This window comes from Stigmatopora argus, chromosome 14 (assembly GCF_051989625.1).
Source record: "Stigmatopora argus isolate UIUO_Sarg chromosome 14, RoL_Sarg_1.0, whole genome shotgun sequence".
Classification (NCBI taxonomy): domain Eukaryota; kingdom Metazoa; phylum Chordata; class Actinopteri; order Syngnathiformes; family Syngnathidae; genus Stigmatopora; species Stigmatopora argus.
Window position 1 is genome coordinate 6,059,667 of NC_135400.1, and position 20,463 is coordinate 6,080,129.

The following is a 20,463-nucleotide window of genomic DNA, read 5'->3' on the forward strand; positions in this document are numbered from 1 at the left end:
TTAAAACAATCTAGTATATATACACGTATATAAGTTAAAAAAAATATTTTTTTAAATTAACTCAGTGTTTTTTCGTTGGTGGTCCTTAATTATTCCAACAAAAAACATTTTACTTGCCCCTAAATTACAAGGAAAAGACATAGGAATGCCCCTAAAAAAAAATCATCAGCTATAATGACAGTTTGATTAGGGCAAGCTGTTACTACATGTTCTCATTTTTTATTCATTCAAAATGTGTCAAGATTAAGAAGAGTCTTTATTTTCAGCAAATCCAATAATATACTCATTTTTACTTGTAGCTTACAGCACCTTTAACAATTAACCCATTGTCTCCCAATCCAATTCACTTCAACTGGGAAGACTGGCTGTTAATACTCCTCTATTTGTTCATTCACCCCTTCCAGTCAATGTGAATTGGACGTCTATTGCTGTCAATAGGAGCCAATTAGTTAACAAAGAACATGCAAAAATATCTTTCATTGGTACCAAGAGTACTAAGTACTAAGTGAACTCATGATGTTTTTGGTGGCATGTACAGTGATAGTGCAAAAACAAAAATAACTCAATACCATAAATACTCCACCTAACATTGTATCATACAATCTTTTGATATCGATACTTCAATACTTTAGATAACCGTAGTAGGAAATGGGTTGATTGTTGACTACACAAGACTTATAGCCAACTGTTAATTCTACGGAAAGGTCACTAACAACTGTCTTGGTGCTCTTTTTGCACAGGTGACACGATTGACCGGCTGAGTACACTCCTTGAGCTGTTATCCGAGGCTGCCGATTGGTCGAGAGTCATTCAGTGCGCCCAGACCGTCCCCATTTTGCTCCACATTTTCTTCAACACAGTCGTCACAGTAAGGGAAAACTATTTTTTTATGGTTGCTTGCCCAACTTTTTAGTGAGCCAGTTAGGTTACTTGACTACTTGGTGGAAAGTGTATGCTTACAAATATGTCTATGTCATAGGTGGCTGACAAGAAGCTTTTGGGCCAAGTGATTCTGGTACTCTTGGAGAGAAGTAGCCTCCTCCTTAACATTCCTAAGTACATCACAGAGATACACAGGTAGCCACTACTACAAGAACAATGTGTTAATATCCCTGTGGTCATTGAAGTTTGCTTGTTTTGACACGAATGCGTTGTCTCTGCAGGGTGTTCAGCCTACAGCTTACGAGCTTGTGCAAGCTCCACCCCTCTCTGGTGATGGACCAATCCAATGAACTGCTAGAGTTTGCTGGAGCTACGTCCAACGTTTACAGCAAGCAAGAAATGTACACACACGTGGTAAAAAAAATTATTAAATCGATCACAATTTATGACTGATACTGTAATTGCTAGTTGACTGCATAGATTCAAGTTTTTAGATGCTTTTCAAATAAATGTATTCTAAATACGTTTGTTTTCAGGTTTTGGTGCTTGGCGAGTACCTGTCCGTGTCATATGACGCTCGCTGTTCCGTGAAGCTCATCACTTCCTGTTTTGAGACTTTGGAGGCAGTGTTGTTTGAGATCACATCATCTGCCCCACCACCTGGAGCCAGTTGCCCCGCCCCTCGCGTCATCACCACTCTGATAAGCGCCCTCGCCAAGCTGGCATCACGATCACATGACCTAATACCCAGGTCGGCTCAGGGAATATTGTATAGTATGAACTAGTTCTAATGGCATGTCAATCTATTAGGGTTGTCTCAAGTATTGAAGTATCGATACTGAATTGTTCTTTGCAATTTGATTGCAAGACTATCGATACTCAATTATTTGTGTTTGCACTATCACAGGTCAGCAGAAATTTGTTGTCATGGGGGTAAATTTCATTCTGAACTGCAGTAATCCCTCGATTATCGCGTCTTCACATTTCGCGAATTCACTGTTTGCGATTATTTTTCCGCTATTATTTAAATATATATATATTATTTTTGTTTAAAGTTCATAAAAATGTTAAAATCCATGCTGAAACTCGTAAGTGGAAGCCACTCTTGCTACTAGGAAAAAAGTTATAATATGGGCGACCCTACTTCGCGATTTTTCAATTATCGTGGCCATGTCTGGTCTACATTAACCGCGATATTCGAGGGATTACTGTACTCTTGATAATAATCGAGAATATTTTGGCATTTCTCATGTTAATTCATTGGCTTCCACTGGCAGGAGCAAATGAACTAATATTCTTCTCTCCTTCCCGTCCAATTGAATTGGAAAAGATGAACATTTATGGCTAGTTTTACCAATTGAAAGGAATTAGATATGTCAATGGAAGGCAATGAGTTAATTATTTTTACGTTTCTTACTTTCATTGGGGCATTCCAGGTCACTTTCTATTGATTTTTTTGTGTGTGTTGGTTTTGGAACACATAATGGTCACTTTCTGCGTACATGGGGGCATTCCTGGGTCTGTTCTACATTCTGGGTCACTCACTGCATGTCAAATTTTGGAGCAATTGGAGGATTCTATTTTTTGGAGGAGCAAAAACAATGACCACCAATTGAGAAGCACATTTTTTTTCTTCCTTATGTAGCATCAAAATTATTTGAGTATTGATATCAAGTTGAAAATGTTTGTATCGTGACAACAGTACCATCCATAATGTTTTTTTCTTTCCATAGGGTGTCCCTGTTTCTTTCTAAGCTGAAGAAAGTATCTAGTGGGGGGTCCGTTTCTTGGTGCGATGACGAAGAGGACCTTGCTTCCATAGTAACTCTCGGGGAGGAGTTGTGTGCCCTTTTGAAGACCCCCGGTGTAGCTCAGAGTGTCCTGAACCCACCACCTCACGTCACTTCACCACAGTGGCACCAAGACACCAACGTGGCTATGCCGCTCCAACTGCGAGCGCTCACCACACTCATGCAGGGGCACACGTCACGTTCTCAAAAAACGCCTACGTCTCCGTCACCCCATACAAGCATGTAAACCACTATCATTGTTCAGGCATTTTTTTTATTCCTGCCTGAAAGTACCTGCCAGCGTTTTGAAGTCAGGATGCTTTGACAGTTAGAGGAACAAAATTGTCCACTTTTCTCCTGTAGCACTTTTTGCAAATACTTGCCTAATTAGATCAAAGATGAACACTTATTAGTGTACAGGATTATGTCTTTATTTACTTAACTCATTGGCTGCCATTGACAGTGATAGATGTCCAAGCCATTTGATCTGTGAAAGAACAGATTTTGATTTGCTGCCACCCTCCCTCTATAAATAGATTGGACTACTAGTGTTAAACTAATTTGTATACAACGCAGAAGTATGATTGGACATCTAGCATTGTCAGAGGCACTAAAGAGTAAATGTAAACTTCAATTTCAATTTACAAAATAAATCACCTGATCTATATAAAAAGAACCAAATACAGACATTGACTAGTAGAAAGTGCATATATTATTGATAGAAATCTGGCAAAACATACAAAATAACAGTTGCAAGCAGCACTTTCCTCCATTTGTAAAGGAATCCATCTCCATCAAATCAATGTCATCACTAGTTTTTGCAGACTCGTTCTTTTTTTTTATTGTTAAAAATTACCACTACTAATAAGAGTAATTGAATATTTGTCAGACAAATTTGAACTGAACAGAATAACTACTTCTGTTAAATAGTGCTGCATAATATGACAATATATATCGCCAAAATGATTTAGAACATTCGATGGATGTTTTGCATAACTATTTTAATTGCCATAAGTAGACCTGTTCCTCCAGTATACATTTTGTCCAGCAGATTTGTGATGACTTGCTGCATAGGTGGTGTTCCAGAAACTGCACTACGGTACAACTTGTACCACCACCGGCCTCACAATGTCTTTAAGGACTCTCAATAGTTACCAAATTAGCGCTCCTTGCCAACTGCACGTGAGTAATGCATTGAATACAATTGAAAATAGAAACACATAATCCACACAGAACACAGACATTGCAATTTGTTCCAAAATCAATAGTAATTCATTAATGATGACAGTTTGCTAACTTAATACACAGCAGTCTTAAAATTAAAAACCAATCATGAGTATTAGTAAATAATCAGATGTCTTTACATTTAAGCATAATTATGGATGCTACTGTGATGCTATTGTTTATACCGGATAATTTTAGGCTGCAGCACTACTTGATACATTTATCTTTTGTGGCTGGTCAGTTTAATGTCATTTCAAAAATCAATTGAGTGGTGTAAAAGCTGTCATAATTGTTGTATTGTTTTCCACCAAATAATACAGAATGTATTCTATTGTGGTATATTGATATCATGAAATAAAATGGCCTATATCTTGATATCAATATTTTCCATATTGCACAGCACTACCGTACTTTGGTATTTTAGTTATTGATAACATTGAAAGTGAAATAGTGCTGAAATAGATATCAAATTTATAGTTAAGATTTATACTCTGCCTTAAAATTGCTTGGATGGAATCAGAATAGCATCCTCATGGGTATTCCACACACTAGAACTTGGTGCAAATAATGAAAGCTAAAACTCAGGAGAGTTCAATAAATGCTTTTGTTGTTGATATTCATCTCAAAGTTCTCATTTAACCAAATATTGGTCATCTGAACATAGTCGCAAATCAATATTGTACCTATAAGGTAATAAAACAAAGACTTCTAATATGATTGTTTCTCCCAAAATGATTATAAAAGCAGATTTAGTGATTCATATAAACACCTTAATGCCTGAATTTACATTTAACATACAGTATCCAGTACATCACAAAGCATTGGGGCGATACACTGTACATCATGATTACATAATTTTCTCCGGCCTTGTCTAGCTATGAATTTTTCAAATTTATTCATAAATTCATCTATTTATTTTGAAAGCTCAAATTAAAATATTTTCTCAAACTTTTTCAGTTTTTTTCTAGTTTAGGATTCTCTTTTTAGCTGCAATGTTTTTGGATGTAATTTTCTATAGTTTGTATAATACCATTCATGGCAGCTATTTATTAAAACCACTTTTTTTTTTACCTAGAGCATGTATTTTCCCAGGAAGCAACTTGGCAATTCTCTAAGTGTGTGACTGGATCGCCATCACCTGGAGATCTCCCTGGGAGGCTGAGGCAAGTAAAGATGGCTCAAGATGGCGTAGTAGTGAATCCCTGCTCCGGCTACCACGAAAAGATGCCAAATAGCATGCGCAAATGGGACACAGCCGTCGCTCTTGAAGAACACCACACCCGCCACATAGAAGACCCCTCCCACGGCGAGTTCACACACACCTTCATGGTCCCTCTGCAATATAGTAGTGTTTAAATGGGGGATATATACATTCAAAACAGGTCAATTTTTTAAAGAAAACAAACCAGCACTGTCAGATATTAAAAACAACATAAACGCCTGAACTTGAACAATACTGTTAAATATGCAGATGCCATCTTAGTCTACAAAATCTTCCAACACAAAGCCCCCCTCCACTGCAAGATTTTGTACAAAAAAAATTCCAACATATCAACAAGGGCTGGCTCTAGATGTGACTGTGTAGTTCCCTTTCAGCCAAAGCACCTTCCCTGTCCGCACCGCACATACCTGGAACTCAATACCAATTAATATACGTAAATTCCCATCTCAGAACCTCTTCGCCAATCATCTTAAAGCCTGGCTGTTAGATGAACAAAATTGCGATCATGACGCTGTCTAAATTGTGCTACGTGTGTGTGTGTGTGTGTGTGTATGTGTCTAGTGTGTGTCATCGTTTATCTTTTACCTACACAAGGGACTAAAGATGGAAATTACCCCACGGCTACAATCTTCCATATTTACATATATATGTTCATTAACATGAATATACATCTATTCGTTATTATGTGCTGTCCCTTATCGAATCAATCAATCAATCACACAGTGAGGACCGACCTGGGTTCGAACCCTAGAATTGTGAGGCTGATGCACTACCGAGCTGCCACATTTAATATCGTGTTTAAATTAAATTTTCAAAATTATGAACGTACAAATATTAATGTGTATTACACACAGTTCAATTGTAGATGAAGGATTTTGATCATGTAATATGGTTATTAGTGATGATTTGTAAAGGGAATATTGGGCCGAGATTGACGGGACTGTGTTGTGGTTGGACGGTTAGTCAGGTTTTGTTGTAAAGAATACGTTTTCCTCTTCCCTAAATCCTTTTTACAAGGTTTTTCACATAGGGACGGACATGAAGCAGAACTTTTCAGCATCAGTTTTTGAGTTTAATGAGCATATCACTCACTCCCTTACATACGACTCGCCAATGAGCATTCCAAAGTTGCCATCTGCAAGTTTTTTTTGTCTCTGAAAGCAGCTCAGGGCATGGCACAATGGCAGGAAGCATGCTGCCATGGTTACAGGAGTTTTTTTTTTCATTTTTGAAAGAAAAATACAATATGCTCCAAGCTACTTACCATAGACAGGATGACCAGAGCAGGAACAGCTCCCATGGCCACATACCCCAGCAACTCTACCAGCTTGTACCTACCCAAGGAAACAACAGAAGGACAATGTCTCAGTCGTTTAGCTTTCTCAGTCATTTGGTTCTGCCTAAACTGTGACAGAATATTTATTACTGTAACCATCCTAGAGAATTTTTTTTAATGTTACCTCTCATGGAAGAAGAAGACATAGATGGACCCGAAAAAAGCCATGACCCAAATCAGCCAGCGCATGTGGCAAGCCCACAGGCCCAGTTCCCTCAGCATCAACCTGTCCGCACACGTCAGGCAAACGTCACAACAACTCGGCCGTGACCTGGTTCACCCGTCACACCACTTCATCATCTTATTTGTCTTATTAACAGACCTACCAGGGAGAGTAGGAGGCCGCTATGAAGAAGTAGATGGCCATCCGGTCACACATGTGGAAAATCTGCTCTACCATTCTGCAAACGAGGTAAAAAAAAGTTGGAAAAAAAAAGATATTCCAAGTGTGATGCATACTACAGTAAATATAACAGTGACACATCCATACCTGTCAACCTCTGCCGATAACTGCCCTTATAAATGATTATGATTCGCCTTACAAACCCCCAAAAAACCTTACAAACACCGTACGACTCGTACGGTGTTTGTAAGGTTTTTGGGGGGTTTGTAAGGGGAATCATAATCATTTATAAGGGCAGTTATCGGCAGAGGTTGACAGGTATGCACATCTTACACACAGCATTTACTAATTATTAGGAAGATGAGGAAAACACATCAAGAATGAGCAGCACATTTTGTTCCTTGAGTTTAAATCTCTTGAGACGCAGTGATACTGTTATGTAATGTTAAAGCAAGCGGAATAAGAACAGAACTGTAAATACACAAAGGCACTGGAATGATTCACGTTGATAATCCACTCAAACCTTCATAATCGCTGAAAGAAAAACACCATCGACTTAAAAAAAAATCCTGTCAACTACTAGGCTATTTGCACAGTCAGATGTACCCTATTGAGTAATTTAATTACTTTTCAGAAACACTGGAAAATGGAAAGGAATTATGTTCTGCTTCCAAGGCATTTTTAACTACCGTATTTTCACAACTATAAGGCGCACGTAAAAGTCTTACATTTTCTCCAAAATAGACAGGGCGCCTTATAATCCAGTGCGCTTTACATATGGACCTAAAATTGTTATCACGATAAAATAAAATAAATCAGTCGATAGGGTACACCATCCTCTACAGCTCTCACAACTACGACAAGCAGCCCCCGACTCTATTTTCCCTGTAGAAAAAGTACTGCGCAGTGACTGCTGGGATATGTAGTTCTTTTGTCAATACACCTAATGGATTGTGGCCTGTATACATCGACATCAACACAGCTTTACGAAGCATGGAAAGCAGCGTTGGAAAAGTTACGCTAGCTGCTAGCTACTATTTGCGAATGGATTGTGGCCACCTGGACGAACGTATAAAACTCAGCGTTTTCGATGACTCATTTGGACAACTGTTCAATTCGGACACAGAAAATGAGAACTTTGATGGATTTGTGGGTGATGATGATGTGAGTACATTGTAAAATGGCTAAATAAAGTACAACCGAACTCAGTTTTGCTTCCGTTGCCTTTTTAAAAACGTGTTTTTAGCATGTGGGTGTAGCGTGTATGTTTAAGCTGGTGTATGTTTTGCCATGCCTGGCTGCGTCTATAAAAACGGTGCGTCCTTTGTGTGTGTAAAATACAGAAATAGCACTCGTTATTGACACTGCGGCAAAAAATACGATGTGCCGTATAGTCGTGAAAATACGGTACAAAGAAATGTATTCATAATAGTCCTGTAAGAGATATATATAACAATGTAAATTTTTCTATTGAGATTTTACATCTCTATCCTTATATTCGCTATGAATAGACCTGTTCCTTCAATGCACTTTTTGGTTCAATGCACTTTTTGGTTCAAGATGTCCATACCTCCCTAATGGATCCCTCTGCCAACCATACAAGAGTAATGCTTGCAAGACAATTGGAATTAGCAACACATAAACCACACAGAACATGGACAACACAATATGTTCCATTTTTAATTCACTTATTATTCATATTCCTTTTTATTATTTTAGTCATTTTCACTTTTGCTTATCCGCACGACAGTTGTGGGGGGTGCTGGAGCCCATCCCAGCTAACAATAGGCAGTAGGCAGGGTACACCCGGAATTTAGTTGGTGGGAGGGCTCGCAGCAAATGAACAAGGGTTGATTCGCTGCCACCCTCCCACTTCTAATGGATTGGACAGCTACTAGTAAACCCCCTTTTGAATTCACAGCAGAAGGGTGAAAAGAGACACATAATTGGATGTCTTTGATGTCTTTTGTGAATGTTGCAGAATCATTGCAACCAGGTCACATCTGTTGTTTACCTCGACACCTTTGGCTATGTCATAATTAACAGTATAATGAGCAAACTGTGTGTGCATTTGGGAGCACAAACATTCGCATCTGGCAAATCATGACACACATGTACCACACAAAGACACGCACACACCTGAGGTGGCTGATTTTCCAGGCAGTAGCATGGAAGAGTGTTGAGGTGACAAAGAGGCCTGTGAGTCCGCTGCCATAAAGCCAGGCAGCAATGCGATGCCATAGGTCCCCTGACAGGAAGTACAGCACAGAACCACCCACCAGGCTTGGTAGAATCCATAACTGTCAAGAGATCCATAGTATATATTTTTATTGACCCTTGTGAGGATAAGCGGTTCACAAAATGAATGAAGAGTCATCTAAGTAACATACCTGTCAACTCATATGTTTTTCACGTATTTTATACGTTTTTTGATCGTTTCAAATTGTGTATGCCGTACGTCAGGGGTGTCAGACTCGGGTTGGTTCGCGGGCTGCTTTAACGTTAACTTGATTTCACGTGGGCCGGACCATTTTAGATATAATATTTAGATATTTTTTTTATAAATGGATTAAAGGAACTGGATTAAAAGCCCTGAATATTCCGTTTTTTATAGATCTAAAACAATGTTTATTTTAGCTTTTTTTAATATATTTTTAGATTTTACAAAATGATTTTTGAACTAAAAACACAGAAAAAATTACAATTATTGATTTAAAAGGGGGAACATCAGGAAATTTAATATACATCTATACTCTTCATTTTAATTTGATCCTAAAACAGAAAGTCGGCACTCATGATTTTCTTTCCCGGGCCACACAAAATGATGCGGCGGGCCAGATTTGGCCCCTGGGCCGCCACTTTGACACAGGTGCCGTACGTTTTTTGTAAAACCGATCTCGTTTTACCCATTTCGGCTCTAATCCACATCGTCTCATTCACTGGTAGCCGACTGCTAATAGTATTGTCATGCTTTAAGCATGATATCCGCACGTGCATTCCCCTTTCACCTGTCCGCTTTTTCACTAAATAAATATATCCCGTCAGAAAGCCATCCACTTTGGAGAAAATTTTAGACTTTTACGTGCGCCCAATGTGAGTAAATATGTGCCGTGTTGGATTTGTACCTTGTTTTTTTTTATTGCTTATTAAAGGGAATTACAATCATAATTAAGGGGGGCAATTGGCCGAGGTTGACAAGTATGAAGTAAAGCTGTCTATGCATTTTTCCATAGTCTTTATTCAGTACATTTTAATGACCATATGTGTCTTACATTAGTACTTTGTGTTCACTCTTAAAACAATCCACGATTAGTTGTCCTACTATTAAAGACGAAGTGTGCTGGTTTGTCAAAATTATCGAAAGTATTGCAGTATCAATACAAATACAGAGATATTTATTTTTGTAGCATCAGGTATCACCAGAAATGAGTTGTCCCGGGGTAAATTGGATTTTACACTACCCTAAAAAGTGATTTTCCACATTCCTTGTTAACTGTCATTCATTTGCCCCTCCCATTTAAAAGGAAATGGACGTCAAACCCAGTTGAAAAAAATTGAATGTTGTGTCATTGGAAATGGTAGCTAGTGAGTTCATTTTTGGTCGCTTCCTTGTTACTTTTAGGGTACTTTTTGTTGGTTTTGTGTCACTTCCTGTACATTTTAGCACAGTGAAGATCACATCCGGTCCATTATGTATCTTTTCCTGTTGACTTTAGGGCTTTTCCATATCACTTCCTGTTCATTGGTTACTTCCTGATGATATTGAGGCATTTCCCTGTCACACCCGATTAAATTTGGATTATTCCTGGGTACATTTTGGGTAAAATTAAAAAAAAATCCAAAACAACAGCAAAGACAAACTCCAAAATTGGAGCATTTTACACATTATAATTCATGTAAGGCCTTAAATGCTTTTCTGGCATGGTTAAAATTCCTGTCCCTATCCCTGCACAACTGCATTTTATGGCGAATGATCTCATACTTTACGCAAGGCGAACATGTATGTTGCCGCTTGTGATACCTGGCTCGCCTTTCACTTGTTGCGTGAGGTTTAACTGTCAGCACGATCGCTTTCTCCCTGCTCACTTCCATCTTTCATTCACTCATTCTGCCCACAAGGCCAAAAGCGTGCAAGGATTACAGCAGATTAGGGAACGCCACAGGCTGAATCGCGGATTATGGCCCACTGTCCCAAGCAGAGAGCCCCAAATCCTTACCCTTTTGCCTCAATCCTTTGCATCTTTTTCAAGGATTGCACTTTACTGATATCACTCAGCAAAAACAGACTTAGGAGTCATGGAAATAGATGAAATAAATATCAATGAGTTGCAACTAGTATGGAATTCCAGGTTTTTACTTGTGTGATGATTGTTTTTGTATGACTTACCGCGTGTGTAGCACAGTTGGCAGCATGTTCATATTCAGTCGGTTGGTACCTCTTATTGGATGGAACCCTACAATTCATAAACCTGACAGAGGAAAGAAAATATGTTTGCGTTTTAGTAGTGAATTTTGTTTATTACTTGGTTATGTTATCACATGCGTGAGAGGATGTGATTGTTGAGCTCATTCATGAAGGATTTAAATGCTGCTAATCCACATCACGTTGTTGGAATTTTACCATGCCTCATCGTTACGTTGCAAAGTGTTTTGCCTTGGTGACTGCTGATGTCAAAATCAATTTATGACATAATGTGCTTAACGGTATGTTTATTATTTTTGTCATTTAAATCTGTGCACCCTTTGACTCCTAATATGTTACTTAGAATGTAATTCCCATACATCAGCATACTAACATACACACCAAATAAAGAGGAAAATATTACAACATAAAAAATGAACAGTATTTTGAAATTGGGAGTTACTTTTCTGTCCTCCGTTCTAGAATGAAATGATATGTCAATTTAGTAAAATATAATTACAGCATCTTTATTCCAATATTTATCATTCTCCTACCACTACAATTAATTGACAACCAAATTATTATAGCCTAAAATCAGATGGGATTCTTCCCACTGAACCGTGATCTGGGTGAGGAAAATTACTTCATGGAAAATTAATTCCTAAATACCGTAATTTTCCAGACTTTTCTCTACAACTTCCCCCCCCCCCCCTTTTTACAGGCTAAAGAGCTGCATGTCTTCATTTTTTTTCTTTTGGTTTATAGTGCAAATAAAATCTTGCCAGACTTGATAGTTAGGTTCGGTTTAAACTCTAAAAATTACATTATGTTAGTAAATTATTTAAAAGGTCTGTCAAACTCCTAACTAACAACAATTCAAAACCAACGTCTTACATCAAAATCAATTTCCCGATAATCAATATATCATAAATATCATCTACACATATTCTCATCAATATTTTCATAATCAAAAATGTATTACAATAAACTGTATCAGTCTAGTCTTGAATGTGAATGGGATTTTTGTCTAGATAAATCACAGGGAAAAGAAACACATCTGGGGATGTTAAAAAAAAACCACATTTAATGCAGCAAGATGAACACATCCACAGCGCAAGCTTTACCCAGGGCCACAGGTGCGTCTGTGTGGGTCAGCTGTGTTATTTAATTACACACAGTGAGCATTGCAACGTTCACAAGCATGCTGGCAAGCAACCTTCTTGCCCCGAGCACACCTACAGTATTTCTGTTTATTGTAACCATTGTTTCTACTACATTCAATGACCCCTAAATTTTTGTATGAAACACAAAAACCCTCTTCTGGAACACCTCTGTATTATGTACTGAGTGGAAAGCCTTTATGCATGAAAGAGGATGTTACAATGTAGATGTTTTAAATCACAATATTGATATGCCATGTTATAAAGCATTTTTAATTATTAGGTGAGAATTTATACAAAAAAATAAGACAGTTTCTCTCCCATTCACTGGATATCTGGATTTACATTAAACTGACCTACCACAAATGTTTTATGCATCAAGTAGTGCTGCAAACTAAAACTGTACAGGGTAAACAGAAGCAACGCAGTAGAATACATATTTTCCCCCAAATTTAAAAAAAATGAACGAGCGATTAACCTAAGGCGGCCCAGCGCCTAAGTGGTTAGCGCGTTGGGCTTACAGTTCTGGGTTCAAACCCAGGTCGGTCCACGGTACTCGGACGTTTCGTCGAAAGACGTTTGGTCCCCAGACGTTTGGTCGACCGGACGTTTGGTCGACCGGACGTTTGGTCGACCGGACGTTTGGTAGAACGGACATTTGGTCGCCAGGTTGTTACTGTTGAAACCAGCTCTCAAAAGTATAATCATGAGAGAGAGAGAGTGAGTTTAATATCTAAATATCTAACATCAAAATATCAACAGTAAACTCTGTGTCATAATTTGACAGCGAGCGAACCCGGCGACCAAACGTCCGTTCTAGCAAACGTCCGTTCTACCAAACGTCCGTTCTACCAAACGTCCGTTCTACCAAACGTCCGTTCTACCAAACGTCCGTTCGACCAAACGTCCGTTCGACCAAACGTCCGTTCGACCAAACGTCCGTTCGACCAAACGTCCGGTCGAGCAAACGTCCGGTCACGCGGTCCACCTGTGTGGAGTTTACATGTGCCCGAGCCTGTGTGGGTTTCAAGCAGACAGACAACCATTTATGCTCATATTCAAAGCTGGGGTAATTTAGGGTATTCAACCAGCCTTCCATGCTTGTTTTTGGGATGTGGAAGAAAACGGGAGGACGCAGAGAAAACCAACATGAGCTCAGGGAGAACATGCAAACTCCACAAAGGAAGGCCCAGACCTGGGATCAAACCCTCACACCCAGGACTGTGAGGCCAATGTGCTAACCGCTTGGTCACTGGGCCGCTCAATGGGTGTTGTGAATACTATGCTGGGGGTCAATAAGTTATTGAAGGGAAATATTAAACTGTGCAATCAGAACTGCTTGGTTTAAAAAAATAATAAAATCAAGTATGGGCTTTTGTTTTCCCATACTGCCCTGTTTTTTTTTCTGGGAGCTTTTATGGGGCTATCAATGGACCTGAGTGTTGCACTGTGATGTCCTCTAATTGCTTGTGACGGAATTGTGCGTGTGAGTGTGTTTGTGTAGTCGGACTGAAGGGAGGCAAAGACTGATCAGAGGAGACATTGTTGTCATCATCAGCGAGACCATTCTCTTCTTTGGTTTGGGTACACACTGTCCCTTCTTTTGTACTGCACACACTGCAAATGCCGAAAGGTGCGTGTGAGTGAGTATATGTGTGTATTTCTCGCATAATATAGTGTTTGGCTCTAATAACGCATTTCAGCACATTCCATTTATTGGATTGGATAACTTTATTCATCCCGTATTCGGGAAATTTCATTGTGACAGTAGCAAGAAAAGGCATAGTTATAAGTTAGAATAGGATCGATTACATTTAAACTGTGTGTACTTGTGTGTGTGTGTGTGGGAGGAGGGGGTTATTTGGGTCCTGGGTGAGTACTTTTTTCCATTATTGCTCAAGTTCATCTCCTCTGGGACTCAAACTCTGATTCTCACAATCATTTTATCGCTAACTCTCTTGTGCCCACAACTTTAAGTGCATGAGGTTCGCTTACATTTATGTAATATTATGCTCTTGTCAGGGGCGGCCCAGTGGGGCGAGTGTTTAGCGCGTCGGCCTCGCAGCTCTGGGGTCCTGGGTTCAAATACAGGTCACGTCCACCTGTGTGGAGCTTGCATGTTCTCGCCGGTCCTGCGTGGGTTTCCTCTCACATTCCAAAGACATGCATAGTAGGCTGATTGAACACTCTAAATTGCCCCTAGGTATGACTGTGAGAGTGAATGGTTGTCCGGCTCCTCATGCCCTGATTCAGGGTGTCCCCCGCCTCTAGCCCGGAGTCAGCTGGGATAGGCTCCAGCACCCCCTGCAATCCTAATGCGGATAAAGCGGTTCAGAAAATTAGATGAGATGAGATGAGAAGCTCTTGTCATTTTTTTTCTTGTCCCATTTTCTCCATTGTAAAAACAAACAAGCAAAATTCAAAATTAGAAATTTTTTTAAAATACCGGCAGCTATGGTTGCCAGAAATCTATTTTTCTTTTAATTAATATGTGTTTAAATTGAGTTATATATTATTTTACAGTAAATTCCAGCCTTTTTTGCTTTTAGTTTTTTTTTAAATAATGTAGCTTTAGATTTGTTAGAGGTTTTAGGACTGCGTTCCTGGTCCATATAGGTGTGATTTTTGGCTTTTAATTGTCTACGTCACACGTGTCAAAGTGACGGCCCGTGGGCCAAATCTGGCCCGCCGCATCGTTTTGTGTGGCCCCAGGAAATTAAATCATGAGTGCCGACTTTCTGTTTTAGGATCAAATTAAAATGAAGAGTATAGATGTATATTAAATTTCCTGATTTTCCCCCTTTTAAATCAATAATTGTATTTTTTTAATCATTTTTTTCTATGTTTTCAGTTCAAAAATAATTTTGTAAAATCTAAAAATATATTTAAAAAGCTAAAATAAACATTGTTTTAGATCTGTAAAAAAATGAATATTCAGGGATTTTAATCCAGTTCTTTTAATCCATTTATTTAAAAAAATCGAAATATAATATCTAAAATGGTCCGGCCCACATGAAATCGAGTTGACGTTAACGCGGCCCACGAACCAACCTGAGTCTGACACCTCTGGTCTACGTCATAACTTAAAATTCATAAAATTATTATAAAATTTCAAGAGGCATGTGTATATGTTTTACATCCAATGCATGTAATGTTATTGTTGTCAGACTGTGTACTAAGGGTGCGTATTTCTGGTACCTAAAAATACAATTGGTTACACATGGCTCACGATTATCTCACATTATGACGATGACAATTTACGATATTCTACGATATTAAAGAGAAAACAAACAACAACAAAACATTAAAGAGAAAACAAGCTGTTTCTTATTGGAAAACTGCAATGTTTTATTTTTGGCAATGTCACAGACAACCAGTCAAATTGTGTTTTTCCTGTATTTTATACGTTTTTTGATCATTTCAAATTGTGTACTTTGTATAACATCTTTTGACCGGGATTTTTTAAGTATGTTATTTGTAAAACCAATCTTGTTTTTCCCATTACGGCTCAAATCCGGATCGTCTCGGTCAATGGTAGCAGAAGAAAACGTCATTGTTGACTGCTAATATTGTCATGTTTTAAGTATGATATGTGCATGCACATTCCCATTTTCACTATATAAATATAGTGTGTCAGCAAGCAAAAGACCCAGACAGTCAAACTGTCAGTGTCATACTGCGATATATGCAGAATATTGAATTTAGTGCATACTGATTGGGCACCCCGTCCACTTTGGAGAAAATTTAAGACTTTTCAGAGCGCCCTATTTGAGTAAATATGTGCTGCGTTGCATTTGTATGTTTTTTTATCGCTCAATAAGGGAAATTGCAATCGTTAATAAGGGGAGCAATTGACCGAGGTTGACAGGTATGCAGTCAAAAAATATAGTCTTCTCCCTAACTTTGAGAATATTTCATTTCTGTGTGTGAAAACAGCAATACATATAACTGTGGACCCCCAAGTTAGGACATTAATCTGTTCCAGAGTTGGGATTGTAAGGCAAAATCATCGTGTGGGGGGGCAAAGCAATTATTGTTTTAATCATGGAATTAACGTTTGAATTAAGCAATTAGTTTAAATTCATGGTTGAGTGCCATTGGGCACTCTGGGTTCAATTCCCACTCAGTCCTGGTGGGATTGTGAGTGTTTGTCCGATTCATTGCGCCTTGTGATTGGCTGGCAACCAATTTGGGTTGTCCCCCGCTTCCTACCCATGTTTGGCTGGGATAAGCTCCAGCACCCCCCGCGATACTTGTGTGAATAAGCGACATGGAAGACGAATGAATGAATGTTAGCAAATGATGACACAATGTAACCAAAATGTCAAATGAGATGCATAAAGTAATTAATTTGCTGTTAAGGAAAATACTTGAACAAACAGTGAACAGGAACCAGTAACTACATGTTACTACATGATGTGTGTGTGATTGTGAGTGTGAAAGTATGCCCTATAACTGACGGGCGACAAGTCTAGGGTGTGGTCCCCCTTACGGCAGGAGTCAGCGGGGATAGGCTCCAGCACCCCGCGATCCTGATAAGTATAAGAGGTGTTAAAAATGAACGAGTGTTCGTCCTCTGGCCAAAATGCACCCTCCCACCAATGTGTTTAGCACTAGCAGACAAATTTCTTTTTTAAAATCAACTTTAGAGTGTTAGTATGTGCTATAATCAGTGTGGCTTTCTGGTTTATTATAATTAATAATAATAATTTTATTAATTTGATTTCTTGCTGTTGTATTCATGTATACCCATCTCATCTCATTTTCTGAACCGCTTTATCCTCACTAGCATCACGGGGGGTGCTGGAGCCCAGCCCAGCTGACTTCGGGGCAGAGGCGGGGGACACCCTGAATTGGTGGCCAGCCAATCGCAGGGCACAAGGAGACAAACAACCATTCACGCTCACATTACCTAGGGGCAATTTAGAGTGTCCAATCAGCCTACCATGCATGTCTTTGGAATGTGGGAGGAAATCGGAGTACCCGGAGAAAACCCACACAGGGCAAATGCCACAAAGGTAGACCGATCTGGATTTGAACCCAGGTTCCCCACTGTGAGGCCGCCCCTGTTTTATTATAATGAATAATAATTGTATTAATGTGTTTATTCTTGCTATTGTATTCATTTATACATACATTCATAATTGTATTTAAAAACATACAATAATGATAAATCCTAATGTACAAAAAATACGATGATATTTACAAGTTTTTTTATAATGACTAAAAATAGTCTTGCACTATAAGGCATTATAAAAATCAACTTTAGAGAGTGAGTGACAAGGGGCTGTAATTAGGGTGTAGTTCTGTTTTGATTCATTTTAATATATTAATTTAGGTTTTATTACGATTGTATTAATGCATGGATATATTTTTAACGGATTAAAAAAGAAAATCCAATAATAACATCATTCTTTTTGAATGCTGTTTTTTTAAAATGACCAACAATAGTCGATTTAATAACGAAAATCCTGACTCTATGTAGCTTTAACAAGCTGTCAACTTTTAAATGGCTGTCCACTATAGTGTCCTCTGTTCTTGAAAGACTTAAATTAACGGTGTGTGTACTTTTTACATGAATTGTTTGTGTGGCAATAACGCAAAAACACAACACACTAGGGTAGGCGGAATTTTATACACTTCAAGAAAAAAAAGTGCAATTCCAATGCACAATCGCGAATTACCACACATACCTAACTAATGTACACCAATCCTTGGGAAAAAAAGAGCATTTTTCTCCGTCGTTACCTTCCAAAAGTGGTCCCCTTCAAGTCCATTTTGTGCGCGCGCGCGTGCGAGTCTCCTTCTACGGGTTCCCCATTCCGGATGTCCCACCGCCGTGCACTCAAACATAAACACATAAATCCAGTCGAGCTAACAACAACCTGTAGGTTCGATCCGGCAAATCAAAGTGTCTGCTATGCCACTACAACACTTGAACGCAACTTTTTCGCCAGCGTGAGAACGTACACGTGCTGCATTCCTTTCAGCAAGCTTGTGTGGTGGACTTGTGGGTGCGCGCAGAGTTCTGTGCAGTCTCAGATGTGCTTGCAGGATGTAATCCCTCCTCCCCTCTCCTGGCTGATGATAACGCAAGCAGCCAACCACCACTCCTCCCCATTCAATTTATCTCCTCCCTCAATTCTGAACTGTATTTTAGCTGTAAATATTTGCAGACGAAACACAGGGCAATAGACAATAAGGACCCCCTTAAAGTGGAACAGAGGACTTGCAACCAAACTCAAACTGTTACCCTCATAAGCATTACAAGTGGAAGTTTCATAATTCTATTATGTTTAAATGGTCACCAGATGAGGGGTCCTGGGTTCAGGTCCAGGTCGGTCCACCTGTGTGGAGTTTGCATGTTCTCCCTGGGCCTGTGTGGGTTTTCTCTGGGTACTCCGGTTTCCTCCCACATTCCAAAAACTAGGCTGGCTGGACACTCTAAATCACGTGTCAAAGTGGCGGCCCGGGGGCCAAATCTGGCCCGCCACATCATTTTGTGTGGCCCGGGAAAGTAAATCATGAGTGCTGACTTTCTGTTTAGGATCAAATTAAAATGAAGAGTATAGATGTATATTACATTTCCTGATTTTGCCCCTTTTAAATCAATAATTGTATTTTTTAATCATTTTTTTCTGTGTTTTTAGTTCAAAAATCATTTGGTAAAATCTAAAAATATATTTTAAAAAGTTAAAATAAACATTGTTTTAGATCTATAAAAAACTGAATATTCAGGGCTTTTAATCCAGTTCTTTTAATCCATTTATTACAAAAATCGAAATATATCTAAAATGGTCCGGCCAACGTGAAATCGAGTTGACGTTAAAGCGGCCCGCGAACCAACCTGAAATATTACGACGGTCATTCAATAAAAAAGGTGAATTTTTCAGTATAAATACTTTTAATACAGATAGTATCTTTATAATTTTATGATACAGGGTTTTTTGTGTGCACGAGCTTCCGTATTCCCTTCGTTGTAAAAATCTCTGAACGACGTCTCAGTCAGTCGCTAACAAAACTTTTGACTTGATCGTCACTTTCAAAATTTGTCCCAACTACTGTGAACTGCTAAAGCAGGTCAAGAAAGACATGAAGAACAAACGCAGGGGTCATCAGTCAGAACGAGTCATCTTGCAACATGACAACGCAAGGCCTCACACAGTAGGCCAAACAATTCAGACCATCAACTGGCCTGGGAACTACTCCCTCATCCCTCTTACAGCCAAGACCTTATCCAAAATGTACAATAAATTGCTCCAGAATCTCCCCAAATTTGCAGCGAGTGACAATAAAAATGAGCAAAAATTGACCTAGACGTGAATTGAATTGAAAGTGTGGCGGCCTGGTAGCGCGAGTGGGTAATGTATTGGCCTCACAGCTCCGTGTGCGGTCGATTGGTCGCCGGTCTTTTGGTCGCCGGTCTTTTGGTCGCCGTCTTTTGGTCGCCGGTCTTTTGGTCACCACGACCGCGACAACGGGCGACCAAAAGACCGGCGACAAAACAAGGTAAAACAACACGGTCTACGCATCAATAAAAGCCAACAATGGCCATGAGCAGTTTCACTGAGCCGACATGTGAGTGTATAAGAGTTTGTATGTAGTACATGCGTTGTCCCTTTAAGAAGCTACGTCAGTCAGGGTCCAGGGTCAAGTTCTCCAACAAAAAACAATACAATTTGGAGCTTTTCTTTAGCCTAATAATTACTAAGGCATTAAGTATGACAAAATAGTAATTTGTAGTTTGTATTTAGGGAATTTGAGCAACGATTTAAATAGCAATTATCACTTACCTTCCGGGCGACCAAAAGACCGGCGACCAAAAGACTGGCGACCAAAAGATCGGCGACCAAAAGACCGGCGACCAATCGACCGTGTACCTCACAGCTCTGAGGTCCTGGGTTCAAGTCCAGGTTGTTGTTTATATATTTATTTATTTATTTAATAGTACTTTTGAGGAACTGGATGCCCTGTTAACAGATTTGCTACCATTGACAGTGCTAGATGAACCAGAGTTACTTTTAAAATAAGCTGTTTTTACTTTGACCACACATAACATTAGAATATTATTCCTTAAAATCCTCAAATGAAGAAACATGTCAAC

The 20,463-nt window shown here is 39.1% G+C and overlaps 2 protein-coding genes across 5 annotated transcripts in view; one reads left to right on the forward strand and one right to left on the reverse strand.

Moving 5' to 3' along the window:
• Window positions 1-4,273, forward strand: part of ap5z1 (adaptor related protein complex 5 subunit zeta 1) — a 16,958-nt gene extending 12,685 nt beyond the window's left edge. For all 4 annotated transcript variants that reach the window (XM_077618593.1, XM_077618594.1, XM_077618595.1 and 1 more), the window contains 5 exons: window positions 741-868; window positions 980-1,077; window positions 1,164-1,296; window positions 1,419-1,633; window positions 2,616-4,273. In XM_077618593.1, coding sequence (XP_077474719.1) covers window positions 741-868; window positions 980-1,077; window positions 1,164-1,296; window positions 1,419-1,633; window positions 2,616-2,919 — 878 coding nt within the window. In that variant the 3' untranslated portion in view covers window positions 2,920-4,273. The remainder of the gene's footprint in view (window positions 1-740; window positions 869-979; window positions 1,078-1,163; window positions 1,297-1,418; window positions 1,634-2,615) is intronic.
• mmd2a (monocyte to macrophage differentiation-associated 2a) lies at window positions 3,655-18,426 on the reverse strand. Its single transcript, XM_077618597.1, has 7 exons — window positions 18,108-18,426; window positions 11,185-11,266; window positions 8,937-9,097; window positions 6,781-6,855; window positions 6,579-6,680; window positions 6,383-6,452; window positions 3,655-5,231 (listed from the first exon to the last, which is right to left on the reverse strand). Exons 1-7 carry the CDS (start codon window positions 18,218-18,220, stop codon window positions 5,031-5,033), a joined length of 804 nt encoding a protein of 267 aa, XP_077474723.1. The 5' UTR covers window positions 18,221-18,426; the 3' UTR covers window positions 3,655-5,030.
• Between the last annotated feature and the right edge of the window lie 2,037 nt (window positions 18,427-20,463).